The sequence below is a fragment of the Schistocerca gregaria genome, chromosome 6, assembly GCF_023897955.1.
Source record: "Schistocerca gregaria isolate iqSchGreg1 chromosome 6, iqSchGreg1.2, whole genome shotgun sequence".
Classification (NCBI taxonomy): domain Eukaryota; kingdom Metazoa; phylum Arthropoda; class Insecta; order Orthoptera; family Acrididae; genus Schistocerca; species Schistocerca gregaria.
Window position 1 is genome coordinate 57,644,475 of NC_064925.1, and position 17,536 is coordinate 57,662,010.

General features: G+C 39.3%; 1 protein-coding gene across 3 annotated transcripts in view; it reads right to left on the minus strand.

Annotated features, from left to right (window-relative positions):
- LOC126277925 (protein croquemort-like) overlaps positions 1-17,536 on the minus strand; it is a 220,827-nt gene that overhangs the window by 29,514 nt on the left and 173,777 nt on the right. For all 3 annotated transcript variants that reach the window (XM_049977502.1, XM_049977501.1, XM_049977500.1), the window contains 2 exons: positions 7,226-7,437; positions 1,959-2,250 (listed from right to left, as the gene is read on the minus strand). In XM_049977502.1, coding sequence (XP_049833459.1) covers positions 1,959-2,250; positions 7,226-7,437 — 504 coding nt within the window. The remainder of the gene's footprint in view (positions 1-1,958; positions 2,251-7,225; positions 7,438-17,536) is intronic.

Sequence of the window (17,536 nt, forward strand, 5' to 3'; positions counted from 1 at the left end):
TCCAAGATATATAACCCATATGGGGAAGTCTTGATAGCTGTCCTGTCCAGTCACAAAAAAAGAGAGAGCTTAATTATATATAATAAACATGTTTCTAATTGTTGATTCATACTGCATATGTAATCATGATTTCAATGTAGTAAACATTGGTCTACTGCTTTATTAATTAAAAAAATGATTAAATTATCTGGCCCATTTAGCCATTAATATCAATTTTTCCCAGCCAACAGAAATCACCAACGTGGTGCCTAAGTAAGGAGCCATTGAATGGTAGGAACCGATCACTTCATGTCCACTAATCAACTGAATTACAAAAACCACAAAATAGTGAAAAATCAGTAATGTTAAAAGCTGCTATATTCAAATTTCAGCATTAGACACACCAATGCACTCTGTGACCTAGCACTGCAACAAGTTACCCAGCTTAAACACCAGGAGGTAAGGCTGCCCAGCTGGCTGGAAGCAGCAGCAACTGTCTTTACTGCCATTCCCAGTAAGGTTGACTACTGGAACCATTTTTACTTGAAGGAGACATGCTACTGTGCTGTGTCTGAATTTACAAGACCACAGAGAGACACACTTTGTGCCCCATTCAGTTGCAGACCTTAGAACGTAACACACTGTTGCTGTCAGGAATGCGGTAGTTGCCGCCGTTTTATTGTACATGAGCTGGCTTCCACCACTTTAAAGAAAGGCTTGAGCTGACCGAGTTCAGTTTTAGTTAGAATGCTAAGTGACAGAATGTCCTTGGCTACTTTGATAATTTTTGTTACCTCACTTGCACCAATACCATGATTTCAACAATGCAGACATGGAAAGCACTGTCACACTGCCTGTCTTTGATTTTGTAACCACAGATCCTCATGACTAATCACCTTTCCTTCTTGTTGTTTATTGCCAAAAACACATCACTATTTACCGAATACCACTCTATTTACATGAGGTGAGTTTTTGTAATTGCCCCCCCCCCAATAAAAAATATATTTTTCTTGTCCTTCAACAAGATGGCTGACTTGTGGACTGATTTCATTCTAATGTCTAATGAGATTATCTCACATTTATTCTGGTTTTAGACGAACACTTTGATTTATTCAAGGGTCCCTTCATTCTGTCATTTCTTAATTCTGGCAATCTAAATACTTGCAGTAAGTGAACACATCTAATGTCTTCATGGTCAGTGAGAAGAAGATTGGTAGGTGAGACTTCTTTGCCATGTGCTGATCTGAGACAGTATCTGATCATCTTGGTCTGTTTGTATATAGTCTTTACACTGTGTATTCACAATGAAGGGCAGCTTCTGTCTGTCATCCAGCAAATGTATGTCACAAAGACTGTACTCGAGATTTCTTCTTCTTACATGTTACTCTGATGGCTGTTAGGGTTTGTAACACTTCTCACATAGCTGATGAAGTACCTGTTCTTCAGAATGCATTCCAGGGATTTGATCCCACTTTCGAGATGCTACAGCTCAATACTTGTCTTCCATCCATTATAAGTGTGTTAATCTTACCTCTTTTGTGGCTCAAGTGATGATTTGAAAGTTTTTACAGGTATCTGATAGTGTTTGTCAGTTTGATACAAGCTGTGGGCCAGGTCCTCTCCAGTCCTCATAACCAGTAAATCTAGACAAGGTGGCTGTTGATCCTTTTCTACATCCATAGTAAATATAATGTTAGCATGGAGATTGTTCGGATGTCTTAGGAAGTAGCCGAGCTGTTTCTCACGATTACTACAAACAACTAATGTGTTATGGATGTACCTGTAACCCACTTAGGATTACCCTAGCAAACATCTTCCAAAATTGTCCACGAACTGCCAACCGCTGGGCTACATGGCCTAAACACTGATAATAAATTTCAATACTGCAGCACGCTTAAGGCATTTAGTTTACAAAGAAATGTAAGTACAGGAATAACCACTGGTTCAGTCCAACTATGTTGTAAATATAAAATACTTACAGGTTCAAGACCAAGTCTTAATTTGTGTTTTTCTGGATCAGGCTTCAGTCCCTCAACGGCATCAAGGAGTGATGAGTTAGACAATAAGAAGTGCGGCCGTGATACAAAGACAGGTGCATTATAGCGGCAAGCAGATACATTCAATAGGCCAGCAGGTACACAATCTGTATCTTTTATACATGTGCAAGATGCTTCAGGGTCACTATTGTTGAATGCATTGTCCCGCAAAAGGTAGCTGTAGCCTTCCAATCCATTTAACTCTGCAGCACCACTGTATTTCAACTTCAGTGTCCTGTAAAAATTAATCACAGTGTTTCAACAAATCTTCACTCTCTAGAACCCAAAGGAGAGAAGTCCATCCTTAAAAATATATCACAGTTCTCTATACTAATAGCAGTGCTTTTCAGATAGCATAGTTGTTATCACCCATTTTCCCTGTAACCTCTTATTAACGGGATAGAGTTCCTCGTAAATTAAAAAAACTCCTGCCAGTGCATTTAATGATCACAGTCTTCAGGCAAGTTTGTATCAAGTGCAAGAACGCATCTTCCCATGTCTATGAATATCCAGCTTATTAAAATTTTTAATGATTAATGGAAAATGTCATATAAAGATGTGAAACAAATACTAACAAAGAGATAGAGGGGCTGGCCAGTACTTACCTCAGCTCAGTACAGCCGACAGATACACAAAACAGAACAGAAAATTTACGTTCCTAGCTTTCGGAACTTTGTTCCTTCATCAGCGAGTAGAGAGGGGAAAGAAAGCGAAGTAGGGCAAGTGGATTCAGCTACTCACAACTCAGGTTATGAAGCAACAGGGAACGGATAACAGGGAGGGTAACAAGGATGGAGGCATGGTTGCCAGAGGGAAGCCAAAGATATTCTACTGTAGGTACTGTGCCAGCTTCAAACCAAAGAGGATGCATACAGAAGTAAAGAGGTATATAGTATAAAGATGTAGGATGAAAAGATGCATGAATGGCTAAAGAGGAAAGGGAAAGAGGAGAAGACTGAAGAGTAAATGAGAGTGAGGTTGTTTAACGTAGGTTCAGTCCAGGGGGATGGCGGGATGAAAGGATGTGTTGGAGTGCAAGTTCCCATCTCCGCAGTTCCGAGGGACTGGTGTTGGGTGGGAGAAGCCAAATGGCACTTACGGTGTAGCAGGTTCCTAGGTCCCTAGAATTATGCCGAAGGGCATGCTCTGGGGGGCAATACCCAGTACCAGAGCATGCCCCCCAGCATAATTCTAGGGACCTAGGAACCTGCTACACCGTATGTGCCATTTGGCTTCTCCCACCCAACACCAGTCCCTCTGACTGCGGAGATGGGAACTTGCACTCCAACACATCCTTTCATCCCACCATCCCCCTGGACTGAACCTATGTTAAACAACCTCACTCTCATTTACTCTTCAGTCTTCACCTCTGTCCCTTTCCTCTTTAGCCATTCATGCATCTTTTCATCCTACATAGTTGTGTTTATCTTTATACTATATACTTCTTTACTTCTGTATGCATCCTCTTTGGTTTGAAGCTGGCACAGTAATTACAGTAGAATTATCTTTGTCTTCCCTCTGACAATCATGCCTCCATCCTTGCTACCCTCCCTGTTTTTCGTTCCCTGTTGCTTCATAACCTGAGTTGTGAGTAACTGAATCCACTTGCCCTTCTTCTCTTTCTTTCCTCTCTCTACTCGCTGATGAAGGAACAAAGTTCCGAAAGCTAGGAACGTAAATTTTCTGTTCTGTTTTGTGTACCTATCGGCTGTACTGCGCTGAGCTAAGTACTGGCCAGCCCCTTTATCTCTTTATTAAACTTTTACTCATTTGTGTCACCCATTATGTACAATGCTACTACAATATTTTTTACAGCAGAAAATATACTATTACAGATTTCTCTTAACACTGTGATGCAGTCAAAGAAATTTGAGAATAATTTCCAAATTTAATGTCTGACCAGTGTAATCCAACAAAACAGCATATTATAGAAGAGAACACAGCAGTTACAAACTATGGCTATATGTAGAAGGTTTAAATGTTTGGTGTACTGGATCTCTTCTGAAACTAAGTTGTCTATTTCCAAACCAATCATCACTCAGATTTGTATCAAGATTACATTTTATTTCTTTACCATTGCACAAAATCATTTCAGGGGAATTTTAAGACCTCCATGGTTTCATGGAAAGAGCAAATTTATTCTTTTCTATATCTCCATCTAAGTTTGCATTAAAAAGTTAATTATTAATCCTCCTCACTTTGCTACAAAAGGCGCAGTTTCATCCTGGTGTCAGAGTGACCTGAACATTCCATAACCTATCCCTCTCTCCTCACTGAAGAAGGATCTTACGTTTCTTAGTACCAAGAATGTGAATCAAGACCTCAGTTAACATTCTCTTTCAAGACTATAAGCTGTGTACTTTGATTTGCGTATATTGGCAGTACTAAAAATGTTGCCTCCTGAAGATAAGCACTGAGCAGCACCCTTGTCTCTTAACTTTTTGGTTTTCTGAAGTGAAATTTCCTTTTGATGCCAGTATGTACTGAAACTCGCCCTTTCTCCCTTTCCTGCCTCCTTGCCAAGGTGCCTCAATGATACAGATAGCCATACAGGAGGTGCCATGACATGGCATTGCATTAACACATGGAGAGGCCAGACAAATACCTAGTTCCTGAAAAGGGGCAACAGCCTTTTTTAATAGTTCCTGGGGCAATAATCTGGATGATGGAATGACCTGGCCTTTTAACATTAGCCATCATGGCAAAATTGCTGTTTACAGCAAGGGGGAAAACTGTAGCTGTTATTTTTCCTTAGGACATGCAGCTCTACTGTATGGCTTAATGATGGCGTCCCCTGGGTAAAACATTCCAGAAGTAAAACAATCCCCTATTTAGTCCTCTTGGTGGCGACTACTCATGAGGATGTTGTCAGCAGAAAAAACAAAACTGATATTCTACGGGTCGAAGCTCCCCATTCTTTAATCGGGTAGGTAGATTAGAGGATTTTAAGAGAGAGATAGGTAGGCTTAAGTTACATAAATGGGAATTAGTGAAGTGTGGTGGCAGGAAGAACAGGATGTCTGACAGATGAGTAGAGGATTATCAATGAAAAGTCCAATAGAGGTAATACAGGAGTACATATAATAAAAAGAAAATAGAAAGACAAGTAAGCTACCACAAACAGCATAATGAATGCCTTATCATAGCTGAGCGAGATACCATATTACATTTTTATATACCAACTACATGTACATATGATTGAGGCTGGAAGGATGGATGATGAGTTAAAAGAACTCACACACACAGTTAAGAGAGAAAAAAAATTTAATTGTGGTGGAGGACTTGAATTCAATGGTAGGAAAGAGGAAGTCAACTGTTAGAATTTTGCATAGAACATAGTTTAAACATGGCTAAGACTTGGTTTAACAATCATTAAAGAAGGTTGTATATGTAGAAGAGACATGGAGACACCAGAAGATTTCAGATTGATTATAGTGGTAAGACAGATTTCAAGACAAGATTTTAAACTGTAAAACATTTCCAAGGTCAGATGTGGATCCTGACCATAATTTATTGGTTACTGACTGCAAATCATAATTGAAAAAAATTGCAGAAAAGCAGGAAATTATAATGATATAAGACAAGGACAAGGCTTAATAGAAGTCTGCAAATGAGAAAAGAAATATTGAATTTAACTGACAAAAGGAGACAATATAAAAATGAAGGTGACAAAAGGAATACAGATGTCTTTATACATTAGTCTACTCACCAAATGGCAGCAGGGGAACACACATACAAAAGGCATTACAATTTGTAAGCTTTTGGAGCCAGTGGCTCCTGGAAGGAGGGTTCAAGTGGAAGGAAGGGAAGTGAAGGAAAAGGAGTGGTGAGGTTTAGGAAAAGTTGCCCAGAAGCCTGGGTGAATGAGGCGGAAAGGTGGAAAGAAAATAGAGAAACTAAACAAGAGAAATAAAGTTGAACACAATATTATAGAAAGAGGAGAGGAAGTATATTAAAATGACATTGGAGGTATGATATTGTGAGCAGCATTTGACAGAGCATTGAATGACCAAAGTTAAATTAAGGCACATCATTATTACCAAGATCCTTGGGAGAGCCAGCCTGACAAAACTATCCCACCTGATATGTAAGGTATTTCCAAACCATCAGTTCAATATGTCATTCTTGCAGTTATAAAAGTTGAAGAGCACAAAAAGAAAGCAATAGTTCAGAAGGGAGTGAGGCAGGGTTGCAACCTCTTTCACAAGTTTTCCAGTCTGTACTGTGAATAAGCAGGAAAGGAAATTGAGAAGAAATTTAGAAACACAATTGAAGTTATAGCCAAAAAAGGGCTGTGTTTTCTACGTGTGACAAGTAGAGCAATACCGAGGTGCTACCATGTCCCTGACAGAACTGCCAAACCTGCATTGCCTCACACCCCCTCCCACCAAGACGCATTGACTGGATGGAGAGGTAAGCAAATTATAAGTCTCATGCACTATTTTTCCATACTTCCTCTGCTGCAGTGAGTCACTCCCCTCCTCAGTCAGCATAAAGTGGAAAAGATCTGAATTCTTTTTGCTAAATAGTAAATTAGCAAATGTTTTTTAATTTTACTTATTCCCAAACTTTTGGTGTCCTACAATACCATAGTGAAGTAGCAGCAAGAACTCCATTAATGACCATAAGCAGGCAGCTGTATGAAGCTTGAACACTGCAGCCAGATAAAGGATATCTGCAATAGTTCTGGTTAGTCCTTAAACATCTGGTTAACTTTTTGTTCCCCAATGTGCCTTCACTCTCAGCAAGGGCTTATTTTGTGAACTCCTCAGTACGGCCAGGGCAACGAGGAAGACAGCTAACTTTTTTCCTAACAAGCTGTACAGTCATCCCATTCTTACAGCAACTGACCTGCCCGTGGTGTACTTGAGGTGCCAGGGAAGCATAGTCTTTGTGCCCAGCTCTGTGTTATATCTTTTGAAATTCCTTTGTGGGATAAAGATGAAAGAGAATAAGGAAAGGTATAGATACACGCGATGAAGTGCAAAAAGTCACTACCTGTATCATGAGTGAAAAGTGGTACAGTGAATATATCCTACTAAAACTGCATAGCTCAGACTGTGAGAAGAAATGGAGCAGCATTTGTCACTTGCAAAATGCACTAACATTAAGCAATGCTCTGACCTGATTTCTGGTGTTTTCCAAGCTCACCACAACATAACTGAAATAGTCAATCTGTCCCATAACAAAAATAAGGAGAAATTACTTACATACAAATGTCGGGAGCAAATATTCCAACATCATTTTTATTTCTGATTGGCCCCCAGAGTTCTCCAGTGGTGCCCGTGACATCGCTGCATGGTCGCTCATAGTAAGGTGTAAAACTGTTGTAATTCCATTTGGCAACTGTACCCAGAAGCTCGATGTTGTCCTTACCAGTATACATATTGAACACACCATCATATGTTTCTGAACCATTACGCTGTAAATTGAAAGGTCAGTAAGTTATTCTGTATGATACCACTCAGATCACAAGGCTAAATTTAGATGCCAACATCCATTATGGTAACATGTGCACTCACACATACGCATGCACAAGATGATAAACAGTTTCTGAAAACAGGTGGCTCTTCAGTAAAATTGTGCAACAGACAAGCAAGTGGAATTGCAAAGCCAATGCAAGTAAGAAGAAATGATGCGTGAGAATGTATGATTAGAAGAAAGTTTGGAAAAGATTTTTCTCCCACTGCATGCTATTAACCTATGGTAAGTGATTTTCCTATTTTATTATTGAATAAACACAAACCTATCAAATTTTTTGTTATTTTCATTTCACTTTAAGGGGCCTAGAGTTCCAGGAACTAGTCCGTTAATGGCACATAATGTAAAAATTGTTCTCAGTTACCATTAGTTGCCCTCACAACTGTAAATACAATGAAGTGGCTTAATGCCTGTACAGATTTTATTCAAATTTATTAGTTTTTATTTTGGCAAGTTCTTTCATTATTGTCACCTTGGTCTTGGTCTGAGAACTGTTTGATGTAGCTCTGCATCCTAGTCTACCTCGTGCAGGCCCCTTCAGCTCTGCATTACTGTACCTACTTACTGCGATCAAGCAGTGATCTCCCTTTTTTATTACCAAATGAACTGTTTCTATTATTTTCATTGTCGTTCCTACCATTTTACAGAAGCCAGTTTTACAATGATTCTCAAAATTTACATTTCATTTATTTTGAAAAACTTCCATTGCAGAATCAATGAATTCCTTACCATTTCCGTTCATCACAAGTGTACAGTTACCAAGTAACATCGACAAGCATTGAGAAATAGTAATATCTGTATTCAATTAGTGTCAGTTGTATGTCATAGGTTGTTTCATTTCATTTTTCATACCTCACCTGTTTTCAGGGAACCTCCAACACACATTATATACCCTCCACTACTAGTGCTGTGACCTGCTGTCTGCAAGTGATTATTGCACATTAATGTCAAACACCACATTAATGTAACAGTTAAGATGTAGTCGCTGTCCCATGAAGTTCACAACAGACTAGAAACAAGGACTGCAATTCTTGAGAAATCAGTATTACGTAATGTTTACCAGAACTCATTATGAGAAAAAATGGATGGCGTTTCTGCACAGAAAAGCTCCCAACATATGCATAAGGACTTGCAACTCCACTACCAACTCTCACTCCCCCTCATTTGACGATTCTCACTATTTCTGGTAGTGTACTGATTCAACTTCATATCATTTATAGCTCTAATTCTAATAAAACTTATTTTATCTGTTTAAAAGTCATCTCACTTCCTCCAAGAATACCATATTTTATTTATAACCTCTTGTAATCTCAATGAATGAATTGAATGGTCAACTAATCTGCAGAGCAGTACATCAGCTAGCAGCAAATCACTTAGGCAAATGGCAGTGGCAAATTTAAGGACCACTACAATTTGCCTTGGCCTCACTTCTCTCAGGTAGTAATGTTTACTACATGCTCTCCAGTTGACTTATTTATGAAGACTCTGAGACTCGGTCAAGAAGTCTTTGTTCTGTTAGTTCAAGAACAATAATGACATTATATCCAGTGACTTATTTGAAATTAACTGGTTTTCAATAAAACCTGCAGTGCTTAGGAAGTAGATCTACAACATTAGCCACTAAAATTTTTCAGTTTTATGTAACAATGATTCTATATTTAAAAAGCTACATCATTACTGATGAATGAATTATTTGCCTGTAATTAGTCTTGAACCTAAGCCCACCTTCAGAGGGTATCAAATGTCTTGTTTGATTTTACATTTTTTATTGTGAATAGCAGGGTAATCACGTAGATGTAGATGTGAACATATGCCATTTTCTTAAGATGAGCTCAAGCCTAAAACTGGTTACTGATAAATCAAATCATCTTACACTAGCTGCAGGACTCTAGTTATAAAAAGTGTATGTAGAAAATAACCGTACACCCACTAACAAATGTTCTCCCAGATCATAATACACAGTTACGATAAAAAAGACAGTGCCTTATACAATCCTCAGCAGAAATCGACATAATTAATTATGCTTTACAGTATAAACACTCCTGTGTGGAAATTGATATTGCTAATGACCCACGAAGAAAAGTCTTTAAGAATACTTTGCAAGAGATTACTTGGGATGAGATTTATAAAGAACCAAATACTGACATAAAATTTAATCTAGTCCATTATAAAAATTTATTGTTATCTGGATATTGCTTTCCACATAAGCTGACCAGATGACAGTGAACAACTATATAAAAAACCGTGGATCACTAGAGAGACTAAAGTGCCTTGTGAAAGGAATAGGGAATTTATCTGTTGGCAAAAACAAAAAAATGATGGTGCAGTTGTTACACACTACAAGAACTACTCAAAATTACTAGGAAAAATTTATTAAATTCAAGGAACAGGCACATAACGTTAGAAGTCAGGGTTAAATATATATGGAATGTAGTGAAATGAGAGACAGGACAACATACCACAGAACAGAAAAAAAACCATGACTACTGATTAAAGGAAAGGGCAATAAATGATCAGCCAGAGAGAGCAAGTACATTTAATAAACATTTCTTAACACAACAAGACCTGTTTAGCCTCCATTGGCCACAGCAGAACTGAGCGCCTGATGTGTTCCTGTCCTGACCTAGCAGTGAAACATCAATCACTATGGATGTGGCAGTAATATGTTAAATGTAGAAGATATATAGGGGGCAAACAGATTAAGAGAAAAATCAAGGCAGTGTGTTGAAAAACCAACTCACATAAACCTAAATTATATGGATGTCTCATCCACTTCTCATTTTGATATGCAGAAAATTACACTTTCTCTCAAAAACAAGGGCTCCTCTGGATTTGATGGTGTTGTCAATATCAAAGTAGACTTGTTTTGTGACATTTTCTGAAATCTGCAATGCATCATTAACTCAGGGCAATTTTCCAGAGATTGAAATCGCCATTAAGCCCCCCTATATGAAGGGTGACAGCTCAATTGTCAGTAACTACTGACCCATTTCACTACTAACAATTCCCAAGGTGATGTATTCTAGAACAGTAGTGCCTGAGCAACATTATTATCCTCAGTACATCACAATGTGGATTGGAAGATTTAAATAACAAAATAGCATCAAGCTGGTATTTTCTATGACCTATTTGAAGCATTTGTGTGATCCACAATATTTTCCTTGATAAACTGATGACTTATGGGATTTACAGTACAGCCCACCATTGGATAATGCCATACCTAACCAAAGTAATGCAGAAAGCTGCACTTAATAACTCAACTATTGTAAGTAGATGAGATTACAGGTCCACTATTGTTTCACATATGAATGAACCGCCTGTGTAATATAGAAGTGAGATTATGTTTTTTTTCTTTCTTTTTTTTTCTCTCTTCAGATGTCACTTGGGTTGTAATCAATCCAAGCACTTATAAAGCAACAGAAGAAATGGCAAACAATGTTCTTTGACTGGTTCTGCGAGTGGTCTCACCTCAATTTTAAAGAGACGCAACATATTCAGTTCTGCTTAGCTAGAAGCACTCTAATGAGAAGTGTTAACTCATGGCGAGGAAATAATAATTAGGGCAGAAACTTCAGGGATTTATACTGATGTGAATTTAAACTGGAAGAAATAAATAAATATTTTGGAACTCTTAAAACAATTTAGTTAAGCCGAATTTGTACTTTGAACCATGGCAAATCTTGAGGAGAGAAATCAGAAAGTTTATGTATTTTGCGTACTATCATTCAGTAATGTCGTATGGATGATGTGCTGGGGAAACTCATCCTTAAGAAAGAAATATGCTGTAAGAATAATACATGGTGCTCATCCACTATCATGTTGTAGATATCTGCTGAAGGATTGAAGCATTTCCCTATTCTGTAGTGTAGGAGAGTTTTTTCCTTTTTAATATAAAAAAGTTGGTGAACAGGCATTACTAATCCACACCTGCATAAAAAAAACATTTGAAAAGCTACACTATTTTTGAGATACTTGTTTAAAGGTTTTGTGTAATAATAATCTGTTCTTTGACAAAGTCTCTTATCTTAGTGGATTTTCCTATTTGCAGCCTATATCTTCACTAGGGTGATCCCACCTGTCTCTGCTGCACTTACACACTTTTCATAGCGTGTCGTGCCTGCAATGTCATCATTCAGCAACCAACCTTGCAGTGGGTAGTGGTCATAATGTTGTGGCTTATCAGTGTATATGGTATATTACACTAAATAAATCACTTAAATTCTTATCTTATAGTGGAGATGCTGAGCTACAGATAGGCACAACAAAGATTTTCACACTTGGCCTTTGTCAACAGTAGACACATGTGTGTGTGTGGGTGTGTGTGTGTGTGTGTGTGTGTGTGTGTGTGTGTGTGTGTGTGTGTGTGTGTGTGTGTGCGCGCGCGCGCGTGTGCGTGTGTGTGCTCATAATATTGTTACATTCCATCCTGGATTTTCCGTGGTTTAATTAAATTCTCATCTGGGTGAAAGTATTCTTGAACTGTTTTCCAATTGATCCATTGAATGTGATCTCTCTTCAAGCCTTACCTATGACAAAACTTCAGTTTGTTATCTGAACTACATAAAGATGTTAGTCTGAATTAAACACACGTAAATGAAGAAGGGAAAACCCTACTAGGCTGAACTTTTAGACTTCGTTGGCACACCACATGTTGTTATGCTTAGCTGTGTACCTTTCCTCCACTTGTAGCCTTCTGTGAGCTAAGCATTGGGGATTTTTTGTTGTACAACAGAGTGGTAACATTTTTGAAGTTACATGTGTAACTATGCTACATAGTGACTCTGCAATTTGCATTGTATTGTGCGTTCAACATAAGGGGTACGTGCATAATGAGAGCACCAAGTACGATGTAGAAGTTTGCATCTAATGAGGATCTAGTTTTTCACTGATGTGAATTGTATTCATAAGGGTAAAGCATTGTGGAGAGAGAGATTTACTGGAATCACAATTTCACAGAGCATGTGTACATAATAACATTTCATTGTTAAGCAAAGATAGGACATTTATAATGAAATTTTATTATCACAATGGTAATATTTCGCTGAATGAACTTTTTATTAGGTTTATGAACAAGTTTGACCCATTTTTGTTTTGCATGTTGACATTTCGGTTGCTATGGGTGTATTTATCTATTGTAATTTTCCATTTGCAGTTCACTGTTGCTATTTAAATTTATATATTGTCATCTAGAGACAGTGACCAGAGCTGTGGACATTAGAAAATAGTGTGCCACATGAAGAAATCTGAACATTTCTGACATATTATTCTGTTTGAGTTCATAGAGGGTTGACAGCAGTGGAGGCAGCCAGGAACATTTGTGCTGTGTATGGTGATTACGCCATTGGACACTGCATTGCCAGAAAATGGTTCTCTCATTTTACAGGGGATTGTTCCGACATTAGTTAATCCTCTTGTTCAGGAAGACTTGTGGGGGTTTGGTGAAGGTTATTTTAATGCATTAATGAATTATGAGCGATGTCAGCGTATTCGAGAGCTGGCAAAAGTGATGAACTGTGATCATTCCAGCATCATGCAACATTTGCATGGAATGGGGAAGGTTCAAAAATCAGATATATGGGTACTACATACTCTAAGCCAAAATCACGAAATCAGTGGATGGCCATACATGCATCTCTGTTTGCTAGTCATCAATTGGCTCACGAACAACACCGATTATTCCTAGCCTGTATCATTACTGGCAACCAGGAATGGTGTTTCTATGCGAAATAAGGAAAAGAAAGGAATAAAATGGCTCTGAGCACTAAGGGACTTAACTTCTGAGGTCATCAGCCGCCTAGAACTTAGAACTAATTAAACCTAACTAACCTAAGGGCATCACACACATCCCCGCCCGAGGCAGGATTCGAACCTGCGACCGTACCAGTCGCGCGGCTCCAGACTGTAGCGCCTAGTGCCGCTCAGCCAATCCGGCCGGCAGAAAGGAATATCTGAGCTCAAACAAAGCAGCAACTCTCCGTATGAAGACTTACATACATCAACAAAAGATAATGTTATGCATCTGGAGGAGCAGTAACTCTGTGGTAAAATACGAATTGCTTCCCCGCGGTGTACTAATGATTGCTGACGTTTATTGTCAACAACTGAGAAGTCTTGCAGATGCAGTTGAAGAAAAAGTCTAGGATGATTGTGTGAAGTGATGCTAGTCCACAATAATGCCCACCATATTCTGCTAGACACACAATAAAAAACTTTATACTGGAGTTTGTGGGAGGGGAGTCAGTTTGCACCCACCTTATTCACCTGATCTTGCATCCTCAGATTTACACCTTTTTTTGGCTCTCCCGCTCTCTGTCGAACAACCTTCAAGGAACCTCTTTTACAGATGATAATGCACTCTAACAAAGTCTCTGTTGTGTGTATCTGCAGTGTTTATTAAACATGTGAAAAAATGCTGTGAACTTATCCACCTGTCCATTAATTAATCCAAAAAATACATTTGTATCTATAGTATGGACTAATTTGTGGGACAGACAACGATGATTTCCAAATCAAGTGCAATTGACTTCAAAGATGTAAACAAGTTTTAAAGAGTAAAATAAAAATACTATGCCTCAAACATTTCTTGTGAATCAAATTTCCCACTGACTCAATATAGTATTTTGTTCAGTGACTTCAACTGTAACCACACATTTTTTCCTACGACTCATGGTACATAGTTAGAGACAAAAACCATTCCTTCAACAAGTCACAGAAAAAACATGAACTGGTTCTGTTTTGCTATCTAAAATCCTTGTAAACTCTGATGTGTAAATGCGCAAAAAGTATTATAAATTGAGCAATGCCTTGAGGAGGAGGGAGGGTGGTGGTGGTGGTGGTGGTGGTGGTGGTGGTGGTGGTAGTAGTAGTAGTAGTAGTAGTAGAATGAAATTTCAATTTTATGTTTCTTGTAATTCTATGCCATAGATTTGTAGCCCTTGTGAGAAATCAAAAGATCAATGTTAAAACTTACCTGATACCATAATGTGGTGGCAGTGTGAAGGCGACCAGGAACGAGGCTACTGATACGTAGATTGCTATAGTGTCAAGCTGATGTTTATGGATTAGTGACAGGATAATATCAGTTGCAGCAATAACTCTTTAGGGAAATATGTTTGTGGTTGGGCGAAGTGTGAAATATTTACGACAAGGAAGAATATGAATGTTACTGCTCATCATTTCACTTGCAGCATTTTAAGCTGACACATTTGGAAGTAAGCAGTAAGTATTTGTGACAAGGAACAATATGATTTTTATTGCTACTCATTTCACTCGCAGGAATGTAAGCTGCCCTCTTAGGTTTCTGTCTAACCACACACTCGGAGTCACTACACTTTTGGAAATAAGCAGGCAAATATTTATTTCACCCTTTATTCTCCAACCAGACAGAGATGTTTAACAATCGAATACTGCATAACATATTGTATTATGATCATTTCAAATGTGATAACAAGGTTAAGTTGGGGGAAGAAAATACTGGCACCCAGAAAGCTGAGAAGCTATAACCTCCAAGTCAGCTAACCATGATGTTACCCATTATGCTACAGCTCACTCATCTGAATTTTGTATTGTGCATAAAAGTTTTTTGGAAGCCTTACATCGTTGATGCATTATTAACTGAAACTTCATAAGTGTGATATACTTTCAACGTGCCATTGCTTTCAAATGCCATGCTGTGCACATTGTAACACACTAAAAAGGAAATGAATAATTGAAATGCACACACTTCACGTGGGGGTTGTTCACAGGAACTTGCAAAAGTCAACGGTCTAAAGTCCACTAGTAATGTCACAACTGAAAAAAGTAGTGTGAAGCTGTGTCCACACAGCCACTGGAAAAACGTTTCTCTTGAAAACATTATTTCCTACAGTGTAGCACCTCTGTTTCCAACTTTGTTTCTTCTCTCTGTTTCTGTCCACACTGGCAGTAAACATTTCTCAATGTATTCACATTGTCTGTTACCTATTAGTTGCATGGTTTTCGTATTCTCTGTCGTGTCATGTGTAGAGATGAGGGAACTATAATTCTTTTATTTATTTGTCGTGACTTGTAACCTGAAGACTAAGCATTTCTCAGTGTTTCATAGTTTTACAGAATAAGGTTGCTTTCATCGGAGAATTTTGTAGTTGGTTTTAAAACTACGATATTTTGAAGGAGAGTTTGTCTAGTAGTTGATAACAGTTGGTAAAATCAGATTAGTAGCTGTAAGAAATTGATTTCTTGGTTTGCATACAGTTGTCTTTGGCAAATAAAAAAATACTACAGAATAATTGGTGGGGAAAAAGCTTGCTATGTATGGGAACTGAATATGGAAGACATCCCTAGTTTCTGCAACTTCACTTGGGTATCTTCTAATGATTTTGCATCTCGCAAATGTGGTATCATTCTTTCTTTTTATATTAAAAACAAAGATTCCAAGACTTACCAAGCGGGAAAGTGCCGGTAGACAGGCACAATAAATAAAACACACAAACACACACACAAAATTTCTAGCTTTTGCAACCGATGGTTGCTTCTTCAGGAAAGAGGGAAGGAGAGGGAAAGACGAAAGGATGTGGGTTTTAAGGGAGAGGGTAAGGAGTCATTCCAATCCCGGGAGCGGAAAGACTTATCTTAGTGGGAAAAAAGGACAGGTGTACATTCGTGCGCACACACACACACACACACACACACACACACACACACACACACACACATCCATCCGCACATACACAGACACAAGCAGACATTTGTAAAGGCAGAGTTCGGACAGAGATGTCAGTCGAGGCGGAAGCACAGAGGCAAAGAAGTTGTTGAAAGACAGGTGAGGTATGAGCGGCGGCAACTTGAAATTAGCGGAGGTTGGGGCCTGGCGGATATCGAGAAGAGAGGATATACTGAAGGGCAAGTTCCCATCTCCGGAGTTCGGATAGGTTGGTGTTGGTGGGAAGTATCCAGATAACCCGGCCGGTGTAACACTGTGCCAAGATGTGCTGGCCGTGCACCAAGACATGTTTAGCCACAGGGTGATCCTCATTACCAACAAACACTGTCTGCCTGTGTCCATTCATGCGAATGGACAGTTTGTTGCTGGTCATTCCCACATAGAAAGCGTCACAGTGCAGGCAGGTCAGTTGGTAAATCACGTGGGTGCTTTCACACGTGGCTCTCCCTTTGATCGTGTACACCTTCCGGGTTACAGGACTGGAGTAGGTGGTGGTGGGAGGGTGCAAAGGACAGGTTTTACACCGGGGGCGGTTACAAGGATAGGAGCCAGAGGGTACGGAAGGTGGTTTGAGGATTTCATAGGGATGAACCAAGAGGTTACGAAGGTTAGGTGGATGGCGGAAAGACACTCTTGGTGGAGTGGGGAGGATTTCATGAAGGATGGATCTCATTTCGGGGCAGGATTTGAGGAAGTCATATCCCTGCTGGAGAGCCACATTCAGAGTCTGATCCAGTCCTGGGAAGTATCCTGTCACAAGTGGGGCACTTTTAGGGTTCTTCTGTGAGAGGTTCTGGGTTTGAGGAGATGAGGAATTGGCTCTGGTTATTTGCTTCTGTACCAGGTCGGGAGGGTAGTTGCGGGATGTGAAAGCTGTTTTCAGGTTGTTGGTGTAATGGTTCATGCATTCAGGACTGGAGCAGATTCGTTTGCCACGGAGGCCTAGGCTGTAGGGAAGGGACCGTTTGATATGGAATGGGTGGCAGCTGTCATAATGGAGGTACTGTTGCTTGTTGGTGGGTTTGATGTGGACGGATGTGTGAAGCTGGCCATTGGACAGATGGAGGTCAACACCAAGGAAAGTGGCATGGGATTTGGAATAGGACCAGGTGAATCTGATGGAACCAAAGGAGTTGAGGTTGGAGAAGAAATTCAGGAGTTGTTCTTCACTGTGAGTCCAGATCATGAAGATGTCGTCAATAAATCTGTACCAAACTTTGGGTTGGCAGGCTTGGGTAACCAAGAAGGCTTCCTCTAAGCGACCCATAAATAGGTTGGCATACGAGGGTGCCATCCTGGTACCCATGGCTGTTCCCTTTAATTGTTGGTATGTCTGGCC